The sequence below is a fragment of the Crinia signifera genome, chromosome 5 (assembly GCF_055691185.1).
Source record: "Crinia signifera chromosome 5, ASM5569118v1, whole genome shotgun sequence".
Taxonomy (NCBI): domain Eukaryota; kingdom Metazoa; phylum Chordata; class Amphibia; order Anura; family Myobatrachidae; genus Crinia; species Crinia signifera.
The window spans coordinates 268,962,534-268,983,417 of record NC_139221.1 but is presented as its reverse complement, the minus strand read 5'-3'; the positions used below and the strand labels follow the sequence as shown (position 1 = coordinate 268,983,417).

The 20,884-nt window shown below is 45.5% G+C and overlaps 1 protein-coding gene across 1 annotated transcript in view; it reads right to left on the bottom strand.

Moving 5' to 3' along the window:
- The window catches only part of PTPRN2 (protein tyrosine phosphatase receptor type N2), a 947,086-nt gene that overhangs the window by 623,634 nt on the left and 302,568 nt on the right, over positions 1-20,884 (bottom strand). The window contains exon 4 of the mRNA XM_083188999.1: positions 7,262-7,379. Coding sequence (XP_083045125.1) covers positions 7,262-7,379 — 118 coding nt within the window. The remainder of the gene's footprint in view (positions 1-7,261; positions 7,380-20,884) is intronic.

Sequence of the window (20,884 nt, the reverse complement as noted above, 5' to 3'; positions counted from 1 at the left end):
GTGTTAGTGGCAAAATTGTCTGGGATTTAATGCACCCCTTCCTGGATAAGGGTTATCACCTCTATGTGGATAACTTTTACACCAGCATCCCCCTGTTTAAGGCCCTTGGTTCAAGAGGTACAGCAGCTTGCGGTACTGTGCGCAAGAACCAAAGAGGCCTCCCCAAAACGCACATTGCCCAAGTAATGAGAAGGGGTGAAAGCAGGGGAATATGCACCGAAAATATGTTGTTGGTCAAATATAAGGACAAGAGGGATGTCCTTATACTGACAACAATTCATGGAGACAGTACCACCTCCATCCCTGTACGAGGTACCAGTACCCACACCTCAAAACCAAATTGTATCCTAGATTACAATAAGTACATGGGCGGAGTGGATCTTTCAGATCAGGTACTGAAGCCGTACAGTGCCCTGCGGAAAACAAATATCTGGTACAAGAAGCTGGCCGTGTATATCATCCAGATGGCACTGTATAACGCTTACGTGCTATTCCGTTCTACCGGCCAGAGGGGGACATTTATGCACTTTCAAGAGGAAGTCATAAAGGGCCTAATATTTGGGAACCAGCAGGCAGAGGGCCCCAGTACTTCTAGTACTGGGCCCCGTATTGTACCAGGGCAGCATTTTCCCAACGAAATCCCCTCCACTGCAAGAAAGGGCAGGACACAAAAAAGGTGCAAAGTTTGCTATAAAAAGGGAATAAGAAAGGAAACTATTTTCCACTGTGAAACTTGCCCCGACAAACCCGGCCTATGTATAAAGGAGTGTTTCAAAATATACCACACATCGATGGATTATTAGGTTCATCATTTCACCGTGCATCGGGGGTCTTGCTAATGCCACATAGCACCCACCATTCATTCCACCAGAATCTGAGCTGCAAAATCCAAAAATCACTCCTTCCCTTCTGAGTCCTGCCATGCACCCAACTGGTATTTTTTGGTCACATGTGAGGCATTGCCGTACTCTGGAGAAATGGGGGCACAGATTTTGGGGTGCTTTGTCTCCTTCATTCCTTGTGAAAATGAAAAATTTTGAGCCAGAAGTACATTTTTGTGTAAAAAAATGTAATTTTTCATTTTCACAGCCCAGTTGTACCAAAATTGGTGAAACCCCTGGGGGTTTGAAATGTACACTATACCCCTAGATGAATTCCCTGAGGGGTGTAGTTTGCAAAATGGGGTGACTTGTGGGGGGGTTCCACTGTATTGGTAATGCAACATAGCACCCACCATTCATTCCACCAAAATCTGTGCTGCCAAATCCAAAAATCACTCCTTCCCTTCTGAGTCCTGCCATGCGCCCAACTGGTATTTTTTGGTCACATGTGAGGCATTGCCGTACTCGGGAGAAATTGGGGCACAGATTTTGGGGTGCTTTTTCTCCTTCATACCTTCTGAAAATGAAAAATTTTGAGCCAGAACTGCATTTTTGTGTAAAAAAATGTAATTTTTCATTTTCACTGCCCACTTGTATCAAAATTGGTGAAACCCCTGGGGGTTTGAAATGTACACTATACCCCTAGATGAATTCCCTGAGGGGTGTACTTTGCAAAATGGGGTGACTTGTGGGGGGGTTCCACTGTATTGGTGCTTGGGGGGTCTTGCTAATGCGACATAGCACCCACCAAAATTCCACCAGAATCTGAGCTGCAAAATCCAAAAATCACTCCTTCCCTTCTGAGTCCTGCCATGCACCCAACTGGTATTTTTTGGTCACATGTGAGGCATTGCCGTACTCGGGAGAAATTGGGGCACAGATTTTGGGGTGCTTTTTCTCCTTCATACCTTCTGAAAATGAAAAATTTTGAGCCAGAACTGCATTTTTGTGTAAAAAAATGTAATTTTTCATTTTCACTGCCCACTTGTATCAAAATTGGTGAAACCCCTGGGGGTTTGAAATGTACACTATACCCCTAGATGAATTCCCTGAGGGGTGTACTTTGCAAAATGGGGTGACTTGTGGGGGGGTTCCACTGTATTGGTGCTTGGGGGGTCTTGCTAATGCGACATAGCACCCACCAAAATTCCACCAGAATCTGAGCTGCAAAATCCAAAAATCACTCCTTCCCTTCTGAGTCCTGCCATGCACCCAACTGGTATTTTTTGGTCACATGTGAGGCATTGCCGTCCTCGGGAGAAATTGGGGCACAGATTTTGGGGTGCTTTTTCTCCTTCATACCTTCTGAAAATGAAAAATTTTGAGCCAGAACTGCATTTTTGTGTAAAAAAATGTAATTTTTCATTTTCACTGCCCACTTGTATCAAAATTGGTGAAACCCCTGGGGGTTTGAAATGTACACTATACCCCTAGATGAATTCCCTGAGGGGTGTACTTTGCAAAATGGGGTGACTTGTGGGGGGGTTCCACTGTATTGGTGCTTGGGGGGTCTTGCTAATGCGACATAGCACCCACCAAAATTCCACCAGAATCTGAGCTGCAAAATCCAAAAATCACTCCTTCCCTTCTGAGTCCTGCCATGCACCCAACTGGTATTTTTTGGTCACATGTGAGGCATTGCCGTCCTCGGGAGAAATTGGGGCACAGATTTTGGGGTGCTTTTTCTCCTTCATACCTTCTGAAAATGAAAAATTTTGAGCCAGAACTGCATTTTTGTGTAAAAAAATGTAATTTTTCATTTTCACTGCCCACTTGTATCAAAATTGGTGAAACCCCTGGGGGTTTGAAATGTACACTATACCCCTAGATGAATTCCCTGAGGGGTGTACTTTGCAAAATGGGGTGACTTGTGGGGGGGTTCCACTGTATTGGTGCTTGGGGGGTCTTGCTAATGCGACATAGCACCCACCAAAATTCCACCAGAATCTGAGCTGCAAAATCCAAAAATCACTCCTTCCCTTCTGAGTCCTGCCATGCACCCAACTGGTATTTTTTGGTCACATGTGAGGCATTGCCGTCCTCGGGAGAAATTGGGGCACAGATTTTGGGGTGCTTTTTCTCCTTCATACCTTCTGAAAATGAAAAATTTTGAGCCAGAACTGCATTTTTGTGTAAAAAAATGTAATTTTTCATTTTCACTGCCCACTTGTATCAAAATTGGTGAAACCCCTGGGGGTTTGAAATGTACACTATACCCCTAGATGAATTCCCTGAGGGGTGTACTTTGCAAAATGGGGTGACTTGTGGGGGGGTTCCACTGTATTGGTGCTTGGGGGGTCTTGCTAATGCGACATAGCACCCACCAAAATTCCACCAGAATCTGAGCTGCAAAATCCAAAAATCACTCCTTCCCTTCTGAGTCCTGCCATGCGCCCAACTGGTATTTTTTGGTCACATGTGAGGCATTGCCGTACCCGGGAGAAATTGGGGCACAGACTTTGGGGTGCTTTGTCTCCTTCATTCCTTGTGAAAATGAAAAATCTTGAGCCAGAAGTGCATGTTTGTGTAAAAAAATGTAATTTTTCATTTTCACAGCCCAGTTGTACCAAAATTGGTGAAACCCCTGGGGGTTTGAAATGTACACTATACCCCTAGATGAATTCCCTGAGGGGTGTACTTTGCTAAATGGGGTGACTTGTGGGGGGGTTCCACTGTATTGGTGCAACATAGCACCCACCATTCATTCCACCAAAATCTGTGCTGCAAAATCCAAAAAACACTCCTTCCCTTCTGAGTCCTGCCATGCACCCAACTGGTATTTTTTGGTCACATGTGAGGCATTGCCGTACTCGGGAGAAATTGGGGCACAGATTTTGGGGTGCTTTTTCTTTTTCATACCTTGTGAAAATGAAAAATTTTGAGTCAGAACTGCATGTTTGTGTAAAAAAATGTAATTTTCCATTTTCACATCCCAGTTGTACCAAAATTGGTGAAACCCCTGGGGGTTTGAAATGTACACTCTACCCCTAGATGAATTCCCTGAGGGGTGTAGATTGCAAAATGGGGTGACTTGTGGGGGAGGTTCCTAACTTTTAGCACTTATGGTGCCTAGAAACCTACATGGTGCCTAAAAAAAAATCTCATAAAAAGGAGGCTCCAAAATCAAGTAGGTGCTCCTTCTATTATGAAGCCTGTGGTTTGGTCAAAGTGCACACTAGGGCCACATATAGGATATTTTTGAAAACAAAAGAATTGGGGGAATCAATTTTTAGTCACATTTCTCTAGTAAAATCTACTGTATTCGTTAGAAAAATGTATTAAAATTGAAACTCTGCAAAAAAAAAGAAATTTTGAAATTTCACCTACACTTTGTTTTAATTCCTGTGAAACACCTAAAGGGTTAACAAACTTCCAAAATGCTGTTTTGAATACTGTGAGGGGTGCAGTTTTTGAAATGGCATCATTTATGGGGGTGTCTCACATACAAGTCCCTCAAAGTCACATCAGAACTGAACTGATCCCTAAAAAAATCAGTGTTTGAAATTTTCTTGAAAATTTGAGAATTTGCTATTCATATTGTAAGCCTCCTAGTGTCCAAAAAAATTAAAAGGAAGTTGAAATAATGATGGAAACATAAAGTAGACATATGGTCTATGTTAGTTATTAACTATTTTGAGTGGTATGATTATTTGTCTCACAAGCAGAAAATTTAACATTTTGCAAATTGCTAAATTTTCCATTTTTTCACGATATTTTGGTATTTTTCACAAAAAAACACAGACTGTATCGACCCAAATTTACCACTAACTTGAAGTACAATGTGTCACGAGAAAACAATCTCAAAATCACTGGGATAAGTAAAAGCAAAAAAAAGTTATCCCCACTTAAGTGAGACATGTCAGATTTGAAAAAAAGGGCTCTGTCATGAAGGCACAAACTGGCTCTGTCATGAAGGGGTTAATATTAATTGAATATTGTTTAAACCACAAGTCACTTGCATAATAATCTTGTTTAGTCATCATATTTGGCTGGGAAAGACCATATCTAAAAAAGTATAAGCATGGAAATGGAAATTATTCTAAAATGTTGCCAATTGTTTATCAACTGTACTAGAAAATAACGATGCAAATCGGGCAAATTAAACTCCGTATTCCAGAGGAGATGATCTAAGGAGCATATACATCAGGGGAGAGTGAGGGTTTATCCAACATGTGGGAAATTCACAGACAATTCTTCCACCCCAAAAAAAGATAAGAATCAGGCAGTATGAGATTTCTAACATGCCATTTTTTCCTGATTGACAGACAGATCACTGATCACGATGTCCCTGAGCTGCATTTTTGACTGGCAGATCCGAATAGAGGGGATATGGTCACTAGGTCTACATTAACTAGGTCGAGAAGCATTAGGTCGACATGCATGAAGGTCGACATGACTGAAGGTTGACATGGGTTAGGTCGACAGGTCAATAGGTCGACACAAGCATTAGGTTGACATGGGGATGGTCGACACAGGGTTTTCACCTTTTTTTGGGGCCGACATGTGCCGACAAGTGGCATTTCACGCCCTAACATCCACTAGGGGTGGTGGGAGAATAAAATAGTGTGCCGAGCATAGCAAGGTACCGTGCCTGAAGCATGGCGAGCGCAGAGAGCCACGCAAAGGGACGCGGTGATATGTTTCAGTGTCTATGTCGAAATTCAAGACAAACAAAAGTGAAAACCCCATGTCGACCTTTTGATTGTTGACCTTCATGCATGTCGACCTAGTGGCGTCGACCTAATGCTTGTCAATCTAGTTACTGTCTATCCAATGATCCCATTCCAAATGGAGAATGACCCGTCTCATTAATTGGCAGGAGTGCCCACCATCACATCGCACTAGAAATGTACACAATAGTGATCCCACGGCCACAATACAGATAGAGCTCCAGTGATCACATTTATAGTGTTATATGATGACCCCCTATTGGATGGTTTATGATCATGCCACAATAATTTGCAGAGTTTAGCCCAAAATGGAATGATTGATGCAACCTGTCTGTAAAACAAACTGTTCATCTACAATAAAGTTGCTCTATCTGTGTATATTTATTATTCTTTGTATATGTTATATTAGTTTCATACTATTTTCCATAATTCATTCTAAGTGAACTGATGAATCAACTTTAATATATACAGTCAGATCTGATGCCAAATTTGGCACATATATAGATAGCAAGTTTTTTTAGAGATCTAGGGATAGATTTGGTAACGGAAAAAACAAGTTGATCTATCCTCCACTGGCGCTTACAATTATAGGATAATACGTTCCTATATAGTGAAATACGATCTTCTTCTCCAAGTGGGGAAACGCAAATGTGTGGAAATAAATACCATACGTTCCTTAGAGGAGACAAGGGATCCTCTTCTCCGTATAGGTTAAAGCAGTCCAAAAGTGGGGGCTATCCGTCTAACATGGATAGGCTTCCAAATCCTCCTCCCTTGCAAGATGTATGCAATCTTGCAAGGGAGGAGGATTTGGAAGCCTATCCATGTTAGACGGATAGCCCCCACTTTTGGATTGCTTTAAGCTATACGGAGAAGAGGATCCCTTGTCTCCTCTAAGGAACGTATGGTATTTATTTCCACACATTTGCGTTTCCCCACTTGGAGAAGAAGATCGTATTTCACTATATAGGAACGTATTATCCTATAATTGTAAGCGCCAGTGGAGGATAGATCACCTTTTTTTTGCACTTTGTCTCTTCAGTGGTTTTAGGGTTACCACATTTTGCTCTATCCATCACAAAGCAGCTGACCGAGTGCACACGTACCACAAACTTCTACACTTGTGCAAAGATTTGGTAACGGTTCAAAAAATAAAAGGTTTATTAGATTGTAGCTATCATTTCTCTATTGTAGCGGTTCCCAACCTGGGGTACGCTGCAGATCGGGTTTTGGGTACTTGAAAATAATATTGGTAATTGATAAAGAATATGAAGTCTCCCAATGGCGGAAGAAGCCTCCCATTGTCATGGGGATGAACCACGTTGCATCACTTCTAGTTCAGTCTGCAGCGTCAGCAGCGTCTCCTCATGCTTTTATTCATATTTGAAAAAGTCTTATCAAGGGGGTACTGGAGATAAATTGGCTGCTATGGCCAATAACCCCCTTTAGTAAATCTACCCCCTTGTCATTGGCCAGAAAGACAGATTTGCATCTCAATTTCCACAGATTCTTTATCCACATGAATGAGGCCATCAGTCCCTCTCTCCTGCTCTTCTTCCTGATCAAATCTGAGCTAACATTTTATTGTTTGTGCCATCTTAAGTTTCTACTGCGTATTGTTTCTTATTGTATTAACAGACTGTAATATTCTAAGTGACATTGATAGTATTCTATTTACTGTGCCAGGAAAAGAAGGATTATCAATCTTACCTTGAATTGCTGGAAACATCGGAAGGAATCGAGTCTAAGTGACTGCTGTAAATTTTATGAAGATTTGATAATTCATTTGCAATGATGTGTTGGGTGTAATCATCTTTCCACGTTAAGCCTAGAGGAACACAGAAGACAGTTCAATGAAATGAGATGTCCGCTGCCATAAGGAAAGAATATACCGTTTATATAACATTTGTTATTCCTTTTTCTAACATAGTTAAAAGACAATTTCTTATTTGATGCTTGAGTCAAGTGAAAAAGAACAGCAGCACTTGTGGAATTCAGGCGGGTGGCGTTTCAGGGCCTCACTAAACAGCTGAATCAGGCCCTAAATACCATAAGTTAAATACACAATGGTGGCGTCTAGGACAAATGCAGGATTCATTATTCAAATGCAAGATTTACACCTATACTTGCTGTGACTTCATTTTTTTCTACTTTTAAAGTCCTTTCCTTTGAGTGCTGCCTCCATATACGAGTGGTAAATTTACCAAGATGGCAGTTCTATTGAAGAGGGGATGTTGTCCATAGCAACCAATCAGGAAGCAGGAATAAAAATACAGAAACACAAACCACTTGCAATACACCTTGTATTAGGGGTTTGAATGCTAGAAAAACAACAACAAGAGTATAGGTATATAAATATATGGTAGATAATATGCAAAAACATGACAAAATGTAAAAATATAACAATGAATGAGTAATAACTACAAATAAGAAAATGCAAAGATCAAAACCAATCATGTCTCTTTTTTTCAATTCTATCTTGGGGACAAAATATTTAGATTAAGAATATGTAATGAATTGGTTTGTAGGATAACATCCCTATTTCTGAGGCCATTTTCCTATATCACATCAGCTTGGAGGAGGCCTATAGTGCGTAATCTGGCCATAGCTCCTGCTGCAGATTATATAATACCATAGCAGAGAGTCCCTTCTTTTATATATCCAATGAAGCTATCATCTGGAGTTATTAACCTTTCTTTATAATATGATGCAGACATACTACACAACATAGGTGCCGATTTATGGTTTTGCTGGTGGGTGCTCAAGCCAAAAATATAGGGGTGGCTTTAAGGGGAAGGGGCGTGGCCACAAAATAATACCAATATGCAGCACAGTTGCCTCCAATATTCAAATTATTTTTACACATAACTTGTGGACCTGCAGCTGTTTCTCTATGATAACCGCAGGGCCGCCGATAGAGGGGTGCTATGGGGAGTAGGGCTCGGCCAGGTCCGCTGCATCCCCGCAGCACCCCCCTGCTTCTTTACTACAAAGCTGCCGGCCGCCGTTAGGCCCTACCCGCTGGTTGGCGGCCGGCATTCCCCCTCATAGCGGCGGGCTGCAGTTCATCTGAGCCCTCCGCACAGCAGCCCCCTGGCGAGTGGCCAGAGCCCAGCTCCAGGTCCTAGTAGTGCCCACTGCCTGCTGGGACGCTGAAGCAGGGAGTGCGGTAGGCAGCAGCCCAACCAGTAACCTGCACAGGAAGCCCCCACAACAATGACGTCACTCCGCGCATGTGCCGGGGGACAAGCCAGCCGGAGGACACCCGCCCCCATGTCAGAGACCCGGGATAACGGGGGCGCTGATCAGGACATCCCAGCACTGCAGTTCCCCACCAGTATATCCTCCCAGCAATTCCTCACCAGCATCTCCTCCCAGCAGTTCCTTACCCTGGTATTTTAATAGAAACCACAGGTGAGGTGAGGGAGTGCTGCTATGACAAGCTGTGCTCTCTCTCTCTCTCTCTCTCTCTCTCATATTTATATATGTATATGTCTATTTATATATATATGTATATATGTGTATGTGTATTTATATATATATGAATATATGTGTATTTATATATATATATATATATATATATATATATATATATATATATATATAGCAGTATGAAACAGACAGCGGCACTCACAGGATTTTCAAATATTATATTCAATAAACGTGACCAAAAAACCAACGTTTCGGGGACTAGCCCCTTTGTCAAGGTGCAGGTTCTACCTGCACCTTGACAAAGGGGCTAGTCCCCGAAACGTTGTTTTTTTGGTCACGTTTATTGAATATAATATTTGAAAATCCTGTGAGTGCCGCTGTCTGTTTCATACTGCTATACCTCTGTATCCGGAAGGCACCAAGGTTGATGTATTGGTGAGTTGGAGTGCCGGGCCGTATCTACACGTCTATATATATATATTATATATATGTATATATTTATTTATATAGCACACACAGGGACATTTTTTATTTTTTTTGGGGGGGGGGGGGGGGGGCGGTCTGTCTGGGTCGACCCGGGCCCCACGATTTCTAGTGGCAGGGCTAGCGATGCGGGTGCTGCAGCTACATATTAGCAAGTTAATACGGCGGCCCAGCAGCGCGACTCAGGCCCGTGGGTGCTCATAAATTTCCGTGGGTGCTCGGGCCCTTGAGCACCCACAGAATCGGCACCTATGCTACACAGCACTGTACACTGAAGGGTTTGTAACACAGGCATATTACATACAGTACAATGGCGTGAAAGAAAAAGTAAAGCTGGCCCTGCCCCAATGAGCTTACAGTCTAAGAGGCTTGGGACCATCTTATACATAAAGAAGGGATTTATTTTTATCATTATTATTTATTTGATTTCTTTATAACAATTGTATCAGCTGGAGGTGAAATGATTTGCTATAACAGACCAGCAGCTATGTCCTTGGTGAATGTCCTACAGTAAATGTGCCGCTACAGATGGGGCCACATGGGGGACACAGTGAGGCTAATTACAACAACCAGGCCATATAGATCCATAAAATAGTCACAACTCTCCGAGCCCCCTTGAGCTGCCCAGGATCTTAGCGGATGGCAGGATTGCATGCGAGACATTGTATGTAGTCCTTCTGCATGTGATGTATCGCATGTGACCGATGCCACACTGCCGGGATCAGAGGTCGGTTGTGCAGGCATGATGGGACGTAATGTCAAAAACATGCTATTTGGTCCAATTTCACCCAATTTCTCGGCCTAATCCTTCATAATCGGATGAAATCGTCCCAAATCACATAACTGTATGGGGGCCTTGAGTCTGTATCCTTTTCTTGGTGTGTAACATTCTGTCCTTCAAATGTTACTCCCTGATTAGTTGCTGATTCTATTAAGCAACTTCAGATACCAACTTCTGATAAAGACTGACATCATGCAATAAGGGAGTTGATCAACATCTTAGGGTAAGGACAATTTTTAGCCTAGAACACTTACCCATTTACAACCCCCTCTCTCTACCATGTTAGTCAGCAATGTTTCATTTACAAAGAGTGGATACAGCTAATTATTCACCTGTGATGCTGCATGACTTGGAAATGGAAGCAGGCCATAATAAGAAATTACCACTCACGCTGCTCTCCGGGGATTTAGTTGATATCACCAAGTTGATCCTCCATGAAATTAAACTCATCTACTCTCCGTTGGACAGGAGATGTTTGCCTGAGATCATTGTTGCTTTGCCATTGGAAAGACTTGTGCATATAATTGTCGTGGTAATGTATGTCCTCAGAAAGAAGCAGCTGGCCATTACGGAGACACTTGATGTTTGATTTTAATGTGGCATGTCTTAGAGCTGAGGATGAATGCGAGTGGCTTATTTAAGAATATAGCACCTGTTGATGCAAATGCCATGATAGAGGCAGAGTGGGGATTAATTGAATGCATTTGGCTATCAGCCAGCAAAGTGCTTTTCCTATTAGCCAGGGACTACATGAAGAGCACTACTGTGGAGTTTGTGACCGCTCTTCAGATCTGCTTGCTCCTTTTCCTCCCCCCACCCCACTCCACTGGCTGCAGTAATGTCGAAAACCACTATGCACTTCACTTAAAAAAAGTATATGTTATATGAAATAGGTTCGGGTATCACACCTCCCAAATTTGAAACTTGTAAACTTGGGAGTCTTGCGCATGGCCTGCCGCACAATCCAAAATGGGGGTGAGATCTCACAAAAGGGCATGGCGTTGTGGCAATGGCGCAATCAAAATCTGCACTCCTGGTTTTTCAACACTATTAGGCATAGCCAGTGTCCAGTGAGCTGCTGACCGTGCGGTGGATTGGCCATAGAGGGAAGATTCCCAGGAGGCTGATGCACCTGTGAGGCCACCTGCCAGCTGATGACCTTTTTTGGGGGGATGTAGCCCCATTTCCCTTCTGTCTCCCACCTAAACAACTGTTGCTGGTTCACAGAGTACCAGATAATGCAAAAACCCATCTAAGGGACAGGAGTGGGTGCTATCTGGGGGTGTAACAACTTCTGGGCTTGCTGTGGGATGGGTTTGTTATTCAAGGGATTATGATAATGAGTTTTTTGGGTTGCTTGATTATGGTTTTGGGGTCTGTGGTCAGTATCAGTGGGATGGATATAGATTATGCAAACCAGAGGTGCAGCTCAAAAAATTCCTTATTTCCCCGCAGTCAATCTTTTACAACATTTTTAAGAAACATCAATAACAACTTTTTCAACAAAAAAGGCCAAAGGATTTAGCAAGTGCATTCCTAGGCACAGATCTGCAGTGGAGAGAAAACCTAGGTACTTGTGTCGTTTCACGGCGGCAGGCTACGCTACATTTTCAGAGTAGGTGTAGCTACGTTGTCAGCGTAGCCCAATGGCTGCCTAGCATAGTCAGCGTAGTGACTCCGCGGCAGCCCTGTGTAGTCAGCATTATGTCCCCGTCAGGCAGCGTAGTCACCGCACTGTCCCCGGGAGCTGCAGCTCTGTCCCCGGTGTCCTGCACCTGTAACCGCTAGATCCCCGTGCTGTCGGACGCCGGCGGAGAGGGGATCATGCGGGCACCTGCGGAGAGGCACTCTATCTGTATAAGACGCAGGAGTGTCTCAGACGCATATGCGTCTCAGTAACGATGGCGGCAGGGTACGGCAACCCTGCGGACAGGGTTAGGGGTTTAGTAGCGGGGGGGTGCGGTGCGCAAGTGCGTCTCATGCACAATAAAGGATGCATTTGCCAGTGCTCCATGTTATATACTGGCAAATGCCTCCATTTCAAACCCCCACTATCCACACCAGCTCAAAGCATAGCGAGCCACGCATGGGGACGAGGTACACGTCCTCCCAACTTGTTCATACCCCCACTATTCATGTCGGCGTGGAGTAGATTTTCTAAAGTGTGGCAAGCGCAGCGAGCCACCAACTTGGAAGAATGTCGAGCGGACGCTGATTACTTGACGTGTATTCCGCGTCCTCTCACCACACATCGGGCTTATAGAATCAACTCCACGCCGACGTGGATAGTGGGGGTATGAACAAGTCGGGAGGACGCGTACCGCGTACGCTCACCACGCTTCGGGCTGGCGTCAATATTGGGGGTGTTTCAGGAACACATTCACACCTGTATTGTCAGGCAGGTTAAAATGGTCAATGGTTCACACACAATGAAATAAGCATTGACTGACTGACTACGCTAACTATGTAAGCTCCGGCTAGCCGCGAACGGGCGGGAAGACAACACTGATACTGACAGGGATGCCTGACTGACTACGCTAACTACTTAAGAGGCCGCGGGAACACGCTATATTGACTACGCTAACTACTTAAGCGAGCCGCGGGAACACAGCTGATTCTGACAGGGATGTTGACTACGCTAGCCGTGGGAACACTACGCTGATTCTGACAGGGATGCTACGCTAACTACATAACTGCCACCGTGAAACTACACAAGTACCAAAACCTATAATTGACATACACAGATTGAGATGATTTCAAGTTGATCAAAAACTGATGAGGGAACATTTTTATGGAATTATCCAATGAACTATGATTCCCCCCCCATTTCTGTGTGTGTGTGGGGGGATGGAAAACACAACTGTTTTCATCAGTGGCGTAACTATGAATTGGGCGCCCCCCCCCCCCCCACCGTTAATGGGGGGCGCCCCCCGCCCGCAGCCCTACCTGTCTTGCTGGTCCTGTCCCGGCTTGCTGGCTTCATTCTTCTGCTAGTGAGACGGACCAACACAAAATGTCCGCCCCCATACAGCAGACAGTTTCAGAGAACTGTCTTCTATATGGGGCGGACATTTTATTGTGGTCCGTCTCACTAGCAGAAGAATGAAGCCAGCAAGAGAGCCGGGACGGGACCAGCAAGACAGGTAAGGCTGCGGGCGGCGGATTGGTGGGTGGCAGATGGGCGGACGGGAGGGGGCTAACTATAGCACCACAGCCCCCTGGCGCCCACACATGCACAGCGCCCCCCCACGGCTGCGGGGGCTGCGGTGCTATAGTTACGCCTCTGGTTTTCATGACCTACTTTATCACAGATATCCAATTGCTCACATGCGATAATTACTGGCACATTACTAATTCCTTTGCCATCTCGAGCCAGGCATGAGGGGGGCAGGCAGGGGGGACCAAGGTATACCACAGTGTATTTTGCCTCTTGAAGGGGGCCCTGCCTATTTTTACAGGTTCCTGCAATTTCTGATGGCAACCCTGGTGATCACTGGTTACTCTGGAAACATTTTGGGGGGTATTCAATCTTGGGTCATGGCTGTCGAGCTGCCCCGACAGCCATGACCCTGTCCCATTCTCAGTCTGCTCGACCGAGAATTTGCAGACGGGATTCACTGTCCAGTCTGCAGCAGGACGAGAAGAGGGCATGGCTGCGAGCTGTGGCTGGGAAGAGGCGGGCTGCAGCCGGGCCGTTCTTGGCAGAAGGAGCCCGACTGCTTGTGAAGTCGGGCTCTTTCTGCCGAGATCCCCTGTTCAATGCTGTCGGGGACGACAGCATTGAATAGGGCCCCAAAGCCATCTCCCCTGTTGGGAGATGGCTGCGGGAGCTTGAATACCCCTTTTATCTTGATCTTTACAATATCCAGATGAACTAAGAGACTTTCCTGCAGGTATAATATGTAATTTAAAAAATAACATATCCTTACCATACTAAAACATTGTGTGTATAACATGGACTAGGCAATGAAGTGTATTGTGTGTATAACATGGACTAGGCAAACCTCCATGAAGTTTTCATTAAGTCTTTAAGCAAATTAAATTAACTCTAAAAGTAGACATGCAAATTGGCAGACAATACAGGCCACATAGACATTGCTCACTGTCAAATTCTTTATTAATACCATTCACAATGTTTTTTATGCCAACACTCTGCCACATCCTGTGTTTAATGAGAAGCGTATGCAGGACCTTTTGCTCCACGACAGCTAAATCACAAATTGATGTTGAGTAATAACGTATGATAATTTCCTGTGCTCTTTGTCTATATTTTCACCCCTAGTGGCTGCTTTTGGCTCTCAAGCCAATTATAATAATTTACTTTCCCTGGATGAACAGGATCCCAGTTTTAGCACATTCATTTCATGTCACTAACATAAAACTGTACAGTGGGACACCCAGCTACCGATTAACCATGCCTGCTGGAGACCTGTCAACATTGTGCTGTTTCATACCCTAAATTCCAAGGATGAACAATGAGAGCCGCACACGTCATCTGGGCCTGTGTGTGCATGAGACTAACAATTTCTTACAAGAGATCAATTGTTACATTGACATGTTGCAAAAAGTTAGCTTCGCTTGACTACAGTTTCCTTGACTGTGATTCTTGCTACGCTAATCCTTCAAGCTCTACACTCCAGGGCATTTAACAATCATTAATACATGTATTTGTGTTGACAAAAATAGTTCATCAACTAATTTTCTTATAAAAAATATCATGGTTTTAGCACCATTATATACAGAAATAATGGAAAAAGGAATACTGGGTACACACTGGGCTATATCGTTAATAATATATAGTGCAAATCGTCTGGTATGTGCGCTAAATGTTATTAAAGATCCACACTCCTGCACATTGTTAATGACCCCCATCATCTGTACATGCAGCCCAGTGGCAGATTAAGCCTTTGGGGAGCCCGGGGCACTTTAAGACAGGGGGGCCCCATTGCACTTGTCATTACTGGACGCAAACTGCATGGGAGAATATTACACTGTCAAAACAAAGGCAGTATAAACTTGGTCAATGGGTAACTGCAGGGGGAGATATATCTATCTATATATCTATGGAAGAGGGTTTGATCGGCACTCTCGGCTAATGTCTGGTCACAGACCGTGGTGCCTCCACACAAGGAAATGATAGTAGCAATATTCTCCTGGGACAGACCTCTAGGAAAAATGAGTGGCACTCTCCGGATTTTTGCAAATACACGTTTTTAGTGCAAAAGTTATAGATACATAGTCGTCAACGTTTCAAGGCCTCAGCCTTTTCGTCAGGACGGACATAAAGTGCATACAGTGCTGTTTCCTTTGCACAGCACTGTATGCACTTTATGTCCGTCCTGACGAAAAGGCTGAGGCCTTGAAACGTTGACGACTATGTATCTATAACTTTTGCACTAAAAACGTGTATTTGCAAAAATCCGGAGAGTGCCACTCATTTTTCCTAGAGGTCCGTCCCAGGAGAATATTGCTACTATCTATATATATATATATATATATATATATATGTATATATATATATATATATATATATATATATATATATATATATACCACATGAAAAGCCTCTGTTTGTCCCTCTGCACCTTACTTTGTAGGAGACTTCCCAGTGCTGCCTCTGATTAAAAACCCTCCCATGACTAGGTTACTGCTGCTGTCCTCCATGCATCTGAGAAGCATGTAATGAGCTACACCAATCAGAGCTCAGCACAAACCTCTCAGCCTCTGCCCTCTTGTGCAAAGTGTCATGGGACTTAGTCAACTCCCATTTATGCACTGCACACTTATGCAGTCAGTGTGCCTTGGCACCCCATGCTCAGCACCATTAGTTATTGTCACATTGGTAGATAGGTGAAGCTGCAGCACTACCCCACTGCCATGCACAAAACCTTTAGCTAAAAAATATATATATATTTTTTAAAAGACATGCCAACCACAGGGGGCCCCTAGCCCAGGGGTACTGACCCCTTTTGCCCCTGCTTTAATCCGGCCCTGATGCAGCCTAATGTTTATTATCTAGTCAACGAGGCATGTACGGAGCGGGGTCCCGGTATATACTGTCACTGGCCGATGCCGGTGGGGGTGGGGGTGGGTTGGAGGGCGGCTGATGTGATATCTACAACTTAGAGATAGCATGAAAGCCAGTCATTTCATATTATCCTTCTTATTCTACTAAGAGGGGTATTCAATCCAACTGTCAGAATGTCCCAACAGTTGGAATCCCGGGCCGTTTTCTTAATGTTCCACAGTAGCGCCAAAGTCAGAATTCAATGTTCCAGCTGTCGAGTGCTGGAAAGTCCGAGAATTGGCAGAAACGACAGCATATTATCAATAAAAGGCCATGAAATCATAAATATGCGGCTGTTTCTGGCAAAACAGATTGGACTTGTTTTAAAGTCGGATCTGTTTTGTCGAAAACTGCCTACAAGGCTGTCAGAAATGGCTGCATTGAATAGGCAAGGGCCTCTATTTCCGCCGGAGAGGTGGGTTCAAAGCACCTGAAAACCGATCTGTCCATGTGAACACCAGATCAGGTGCACCTATTGTCAAAGTACCCTAAACATGCTACGCATTCGGCCCAAATAAAACTGTTAATCTGTTATAAAATTAAAATTTAAAAAATCCTCGAGATTCTCGCTGTTTCAACCTAAAATGGCAGCTAATGTGTAAATGATACTGTATGTTTTAGAGCAAGCCAATAAGTACTAGAATAAAACATTTTTCATTGAAGATCTACGATAGACTTGATTAAAATTATCTCATTAAAATTAATTAGGAAATGGTTAACTTAAATGTTATTTTCCTTTGCAGATTATATTAACATGAGGAGCGCAATCAGGAGTGATGTGAACTTGTGCAAGCTGGGGCACATGTAAAATATCAGATTAATAATTAATAGGAATGCAACAATATTCAGATTCCAAGTTACCGCCGCTTTATTAAGAGTCACTTGACATGCAGTATATTAGAGATCAATTGGTGTTAAATAATACCCCTTTCAAACCGCACAAATAACCTGGGTAAATCCCGGGTTGCTGTCGGGTCAGCGTGCGGTGTGAAAGGGCCATTTCAAATATCCCGGGTCCAGCAACCAGGCAATCCGGTGTGTTGACACATTGGTTTCAGGTGACACATGCAGAGATGAAGTTCTCGATTATTTGTGCTTGATGCATAGTTGGAAGTAATTACTGCACTCACTGAACTTTGCCTTCGAAGTGACGCCTCTTTAGAACTCAATTCTCTCTTTGAGCATAAATGTAGATGAATTCAAAACATTTACCACTTTTCATTGCCCAAATTTGTCTGCACTCGTTTATGAGAATGAAGAGTGCAGATTATAGCCCCCACATGTTTAGCCCATAGGGGAAACTCACCTGTAGGAGAATTGTTCATCTGGCCTAATTCCCACGACACCCACCGCCATAGGCGTGCGCACGGAGGTGCACGGCACCTCCTAATGCCCGTCGGCACCCCCCACGCGATTGCACGCAAAATGTTTCAAATGCAGCACATTTTCACTTGCCAGCCACGGCCGCTGCCCGCTGCCGTTCTCCAGCCTGGAAGCGCTGCGCTGGCCGGGACGTGGGCTATGCAGCTCAGTGAGCTCCATTCACATAAGTGTGGCACCCCGACCTGGACCAATTTGTCCAGCGGGGGCCGTGTTAATAGGGTTGCTGAGCAACCATGTTTTATATGCCGCCAGGACCGCGGACTTCAAGGGGTTAATACCCCATTCAGCAGAGGGCGCGAAAACGGGTCCCCAGGCTGATTGACAGCCAATGGGGGACCAATAAGGAGGAGGAGGAGGAGGTACCTGTGGGGTGCAGAGGTCGAGGAGCAGGAGGACGCGCGGGCGCTGGTGTTCGGGAGAGAGAGGAAGAAAGTGGTGACGCGTGGCAGAAGAGGAGAGCGGAACGGCGCTGTTCCGTCGGTGAGGCGGGGACAGAGCCTCAACACCGCCGGAGAGCCAGCTGACGTCGGGGGAAAGAAGAGGAGGCGCCGGGCGAGTGAAGCAGCCGGCAGCAGGGAGAAGCCAGCGTGGAGTCCAGCGGTCAGGAGAGGCGCAGCTGAGTGCGGCAACGCTGCATCCGCAGCGCCCACACTAGCGTGCCCTCCTGCAGAAGATTGCACCAGTCGTCCAGACGCCAGGGGACCCTATCGTGACGGGCAGGAGCCTGCAACTTGTTGCTGATGCCAGGTACCCCCTGCGCTGGTCACCCCAGGCCTGCCTCCCTATCCACTCCCTATCCACTCCCTGCCACCAACGCAGTATACCCGGAAGGACACCCCTTTGCCCCCCATGAGCGCACCTACTCCTGCCCACACCCCATGTCACCCTCAGCACCCCACCAGGAGAATAAGGGGTGACAGCCATGGAAGCACCAGAGCCCCTGTAACGCCGGGCACCCAGGGAATACCCCAAGCAGGGCGAGGACAGCCCCACGGGATCCCCACTAAACTAAGGGGACCAGCCCTTCATTCAGTGCATGTTTATTTGGAGGTGGCCTAAGGTTGTAGAGACGCTGCTGTTACTGCACCTACAGAGAGGGAGAACTCTGCCGTCATGGTGGCCTGAAGTTCATACTGCCAGGAGCCTGTTTATATTCTTATTTGGAGTTACAAGATTCATCCTTCATCCCGGGACAGCATCCTAGGGTGTACACTTAGGAGAGATTCATTCAGGACAGTGTTAGATAGATAAGTTTTGAAGGTCACATTGTGTGTCTCATATTAATTGTACTTTGTCTACATTATATTCCGTGCATATCGTTATTCCATCTATTAGGTGGCTAGACCCACATATGGTTTGTAGTATTGCCGAGTGAGGGCACCATCCTCCCCGAACCTGGTTCACGGCCTGCAGGATGTGTGCTCCCACTCTCCAGTGCCACGAGAAGTCCGCGGCATACTTGAATGTGAAATAATTGATGCATAAGAAGCAGGTAACCTGCTAGGTAGTAGGATAGTGCTAAGCTGTTTCAGGGCGTTTACACGTATGACAATTGTTGATTTACCTGTACACTAAATAAAACGTAAGTAGTTGTACCTGCTGGGCGCCTTGCTTGAGTTCCTAGGGTGGTGTGTTCTCTGCGGTCGACACAACGAAGAACCGGTGTGGAACCAAGAGTATCCAGCGCTCAAGGTATTTACCTACCCCCGCCGGCGGCGTGTCACATAAGCACCCGGCCCCGCCTCTATAAACGTCACACACGGACGTGGTGACATCGCACCGCACATCCGTCCTCCTGCCCGCGCTCCCTGCGTCCTCCTGCCCGCGCTCCCTGCGTCTTCCTGCCCGCGCTCCTGCCGTCGTCCTGCCCACGCTCCCGCCGTCCTCCTGCTGCCTGAGAGAGCAAGCCCAGCAGCAGCACGCGCCCTGGGCTGGCAGCAGAGGCACTGCAGTGAATGATCCACCACGAGTAGGAGACAGCCAGCGTGAGTGACCTGGCTGCCTGTAGTGTTCCTCCTAGGAGGAAGCAAGCTAGGTTAGGTTTTTATTCATAAGTGAAAAATTAACAATTAACCCCCTGAGTTGTTGGTTTTGCTGGGGCAGGACAAACCTACTAGGGCAGGTTAGTCCTGCCCCAGCAAAACACATCACAGATATTAGGAAGCCTCCGCTCCCACCTCCCCTCCTGGGTTAGTACGCCAAAGCTAGCTCCCCTGCTGCTGCCTGTCAGTCATCACACAGGCGGCAGGCTCTGTGATGTTTCACCTCCTACGTCACTATGAATGTCGGGGGGGAATGGGGGTGATGGGGGGGGGGGGGCTACAGGTAGTGCGCCAGTGGTGCTCTGCTGGAGGCACCACTGGTGCGCTGATGTTTCGCCTCCTACGTCACTATGAATGTCGGGGGGTGATGGGGGGGGGGGTACCCCTACAGGTAGTGCGCCAGTGGTGCTCTGCTGGAGGCACCACTGGTGCGCACCTAATGTAAAGTGGTATGCATCGGCAAGTGTATAGTCATATGCACACATGGTGATGCTGGTTGCAAGGGAGCCGATGGCAGGTGGAAGTGACGGCTGTGCTGTAGCATGACTGTCATTAATGCTGCGCTATATAAGACACTAACGGAATCTGCTGCGCTATATAAGACGCTGTAACGGAATCTGCTGCGCTATATAAGACACTGTAACGGAATCTGCTGCGCTATATAAGACACTGTAACGGAATCTGCTGCGCTATATAAGACACTGTAACGGAATCTGCTGCGCTATATAAGACCCTGTAACGGAATCTGCTGCGCTATATAAGACCCTGTAACGGAATCTGCTGCGCTATATAAGACACTGTAACGGAATCTGCTGCGCCATATAAGACACTGTAACGGAATCTGCTGCGCCATATAAGACACTGTAACGGAATCTGCTGCACTATATAAGACACTGTAACGGAATCTGTTGCTCTATATAAGACACTGTAACGGAATCTGCTGCTCTATATAAGACACTGTAACGGAATCTGCTGCACTATATAAGACACTGTAACGGAATCTGCTGCACTATATAAGACACTGTAACGGAATCTGTTGCTCTATATAAGACACTGGGGTTTATTCTAGTTCATTTATGCGCATTGATGCCCAGTAGGCGGTGATAGACACGCCCAGTGGGCGGTGATAGACACGCCCAGTGGGC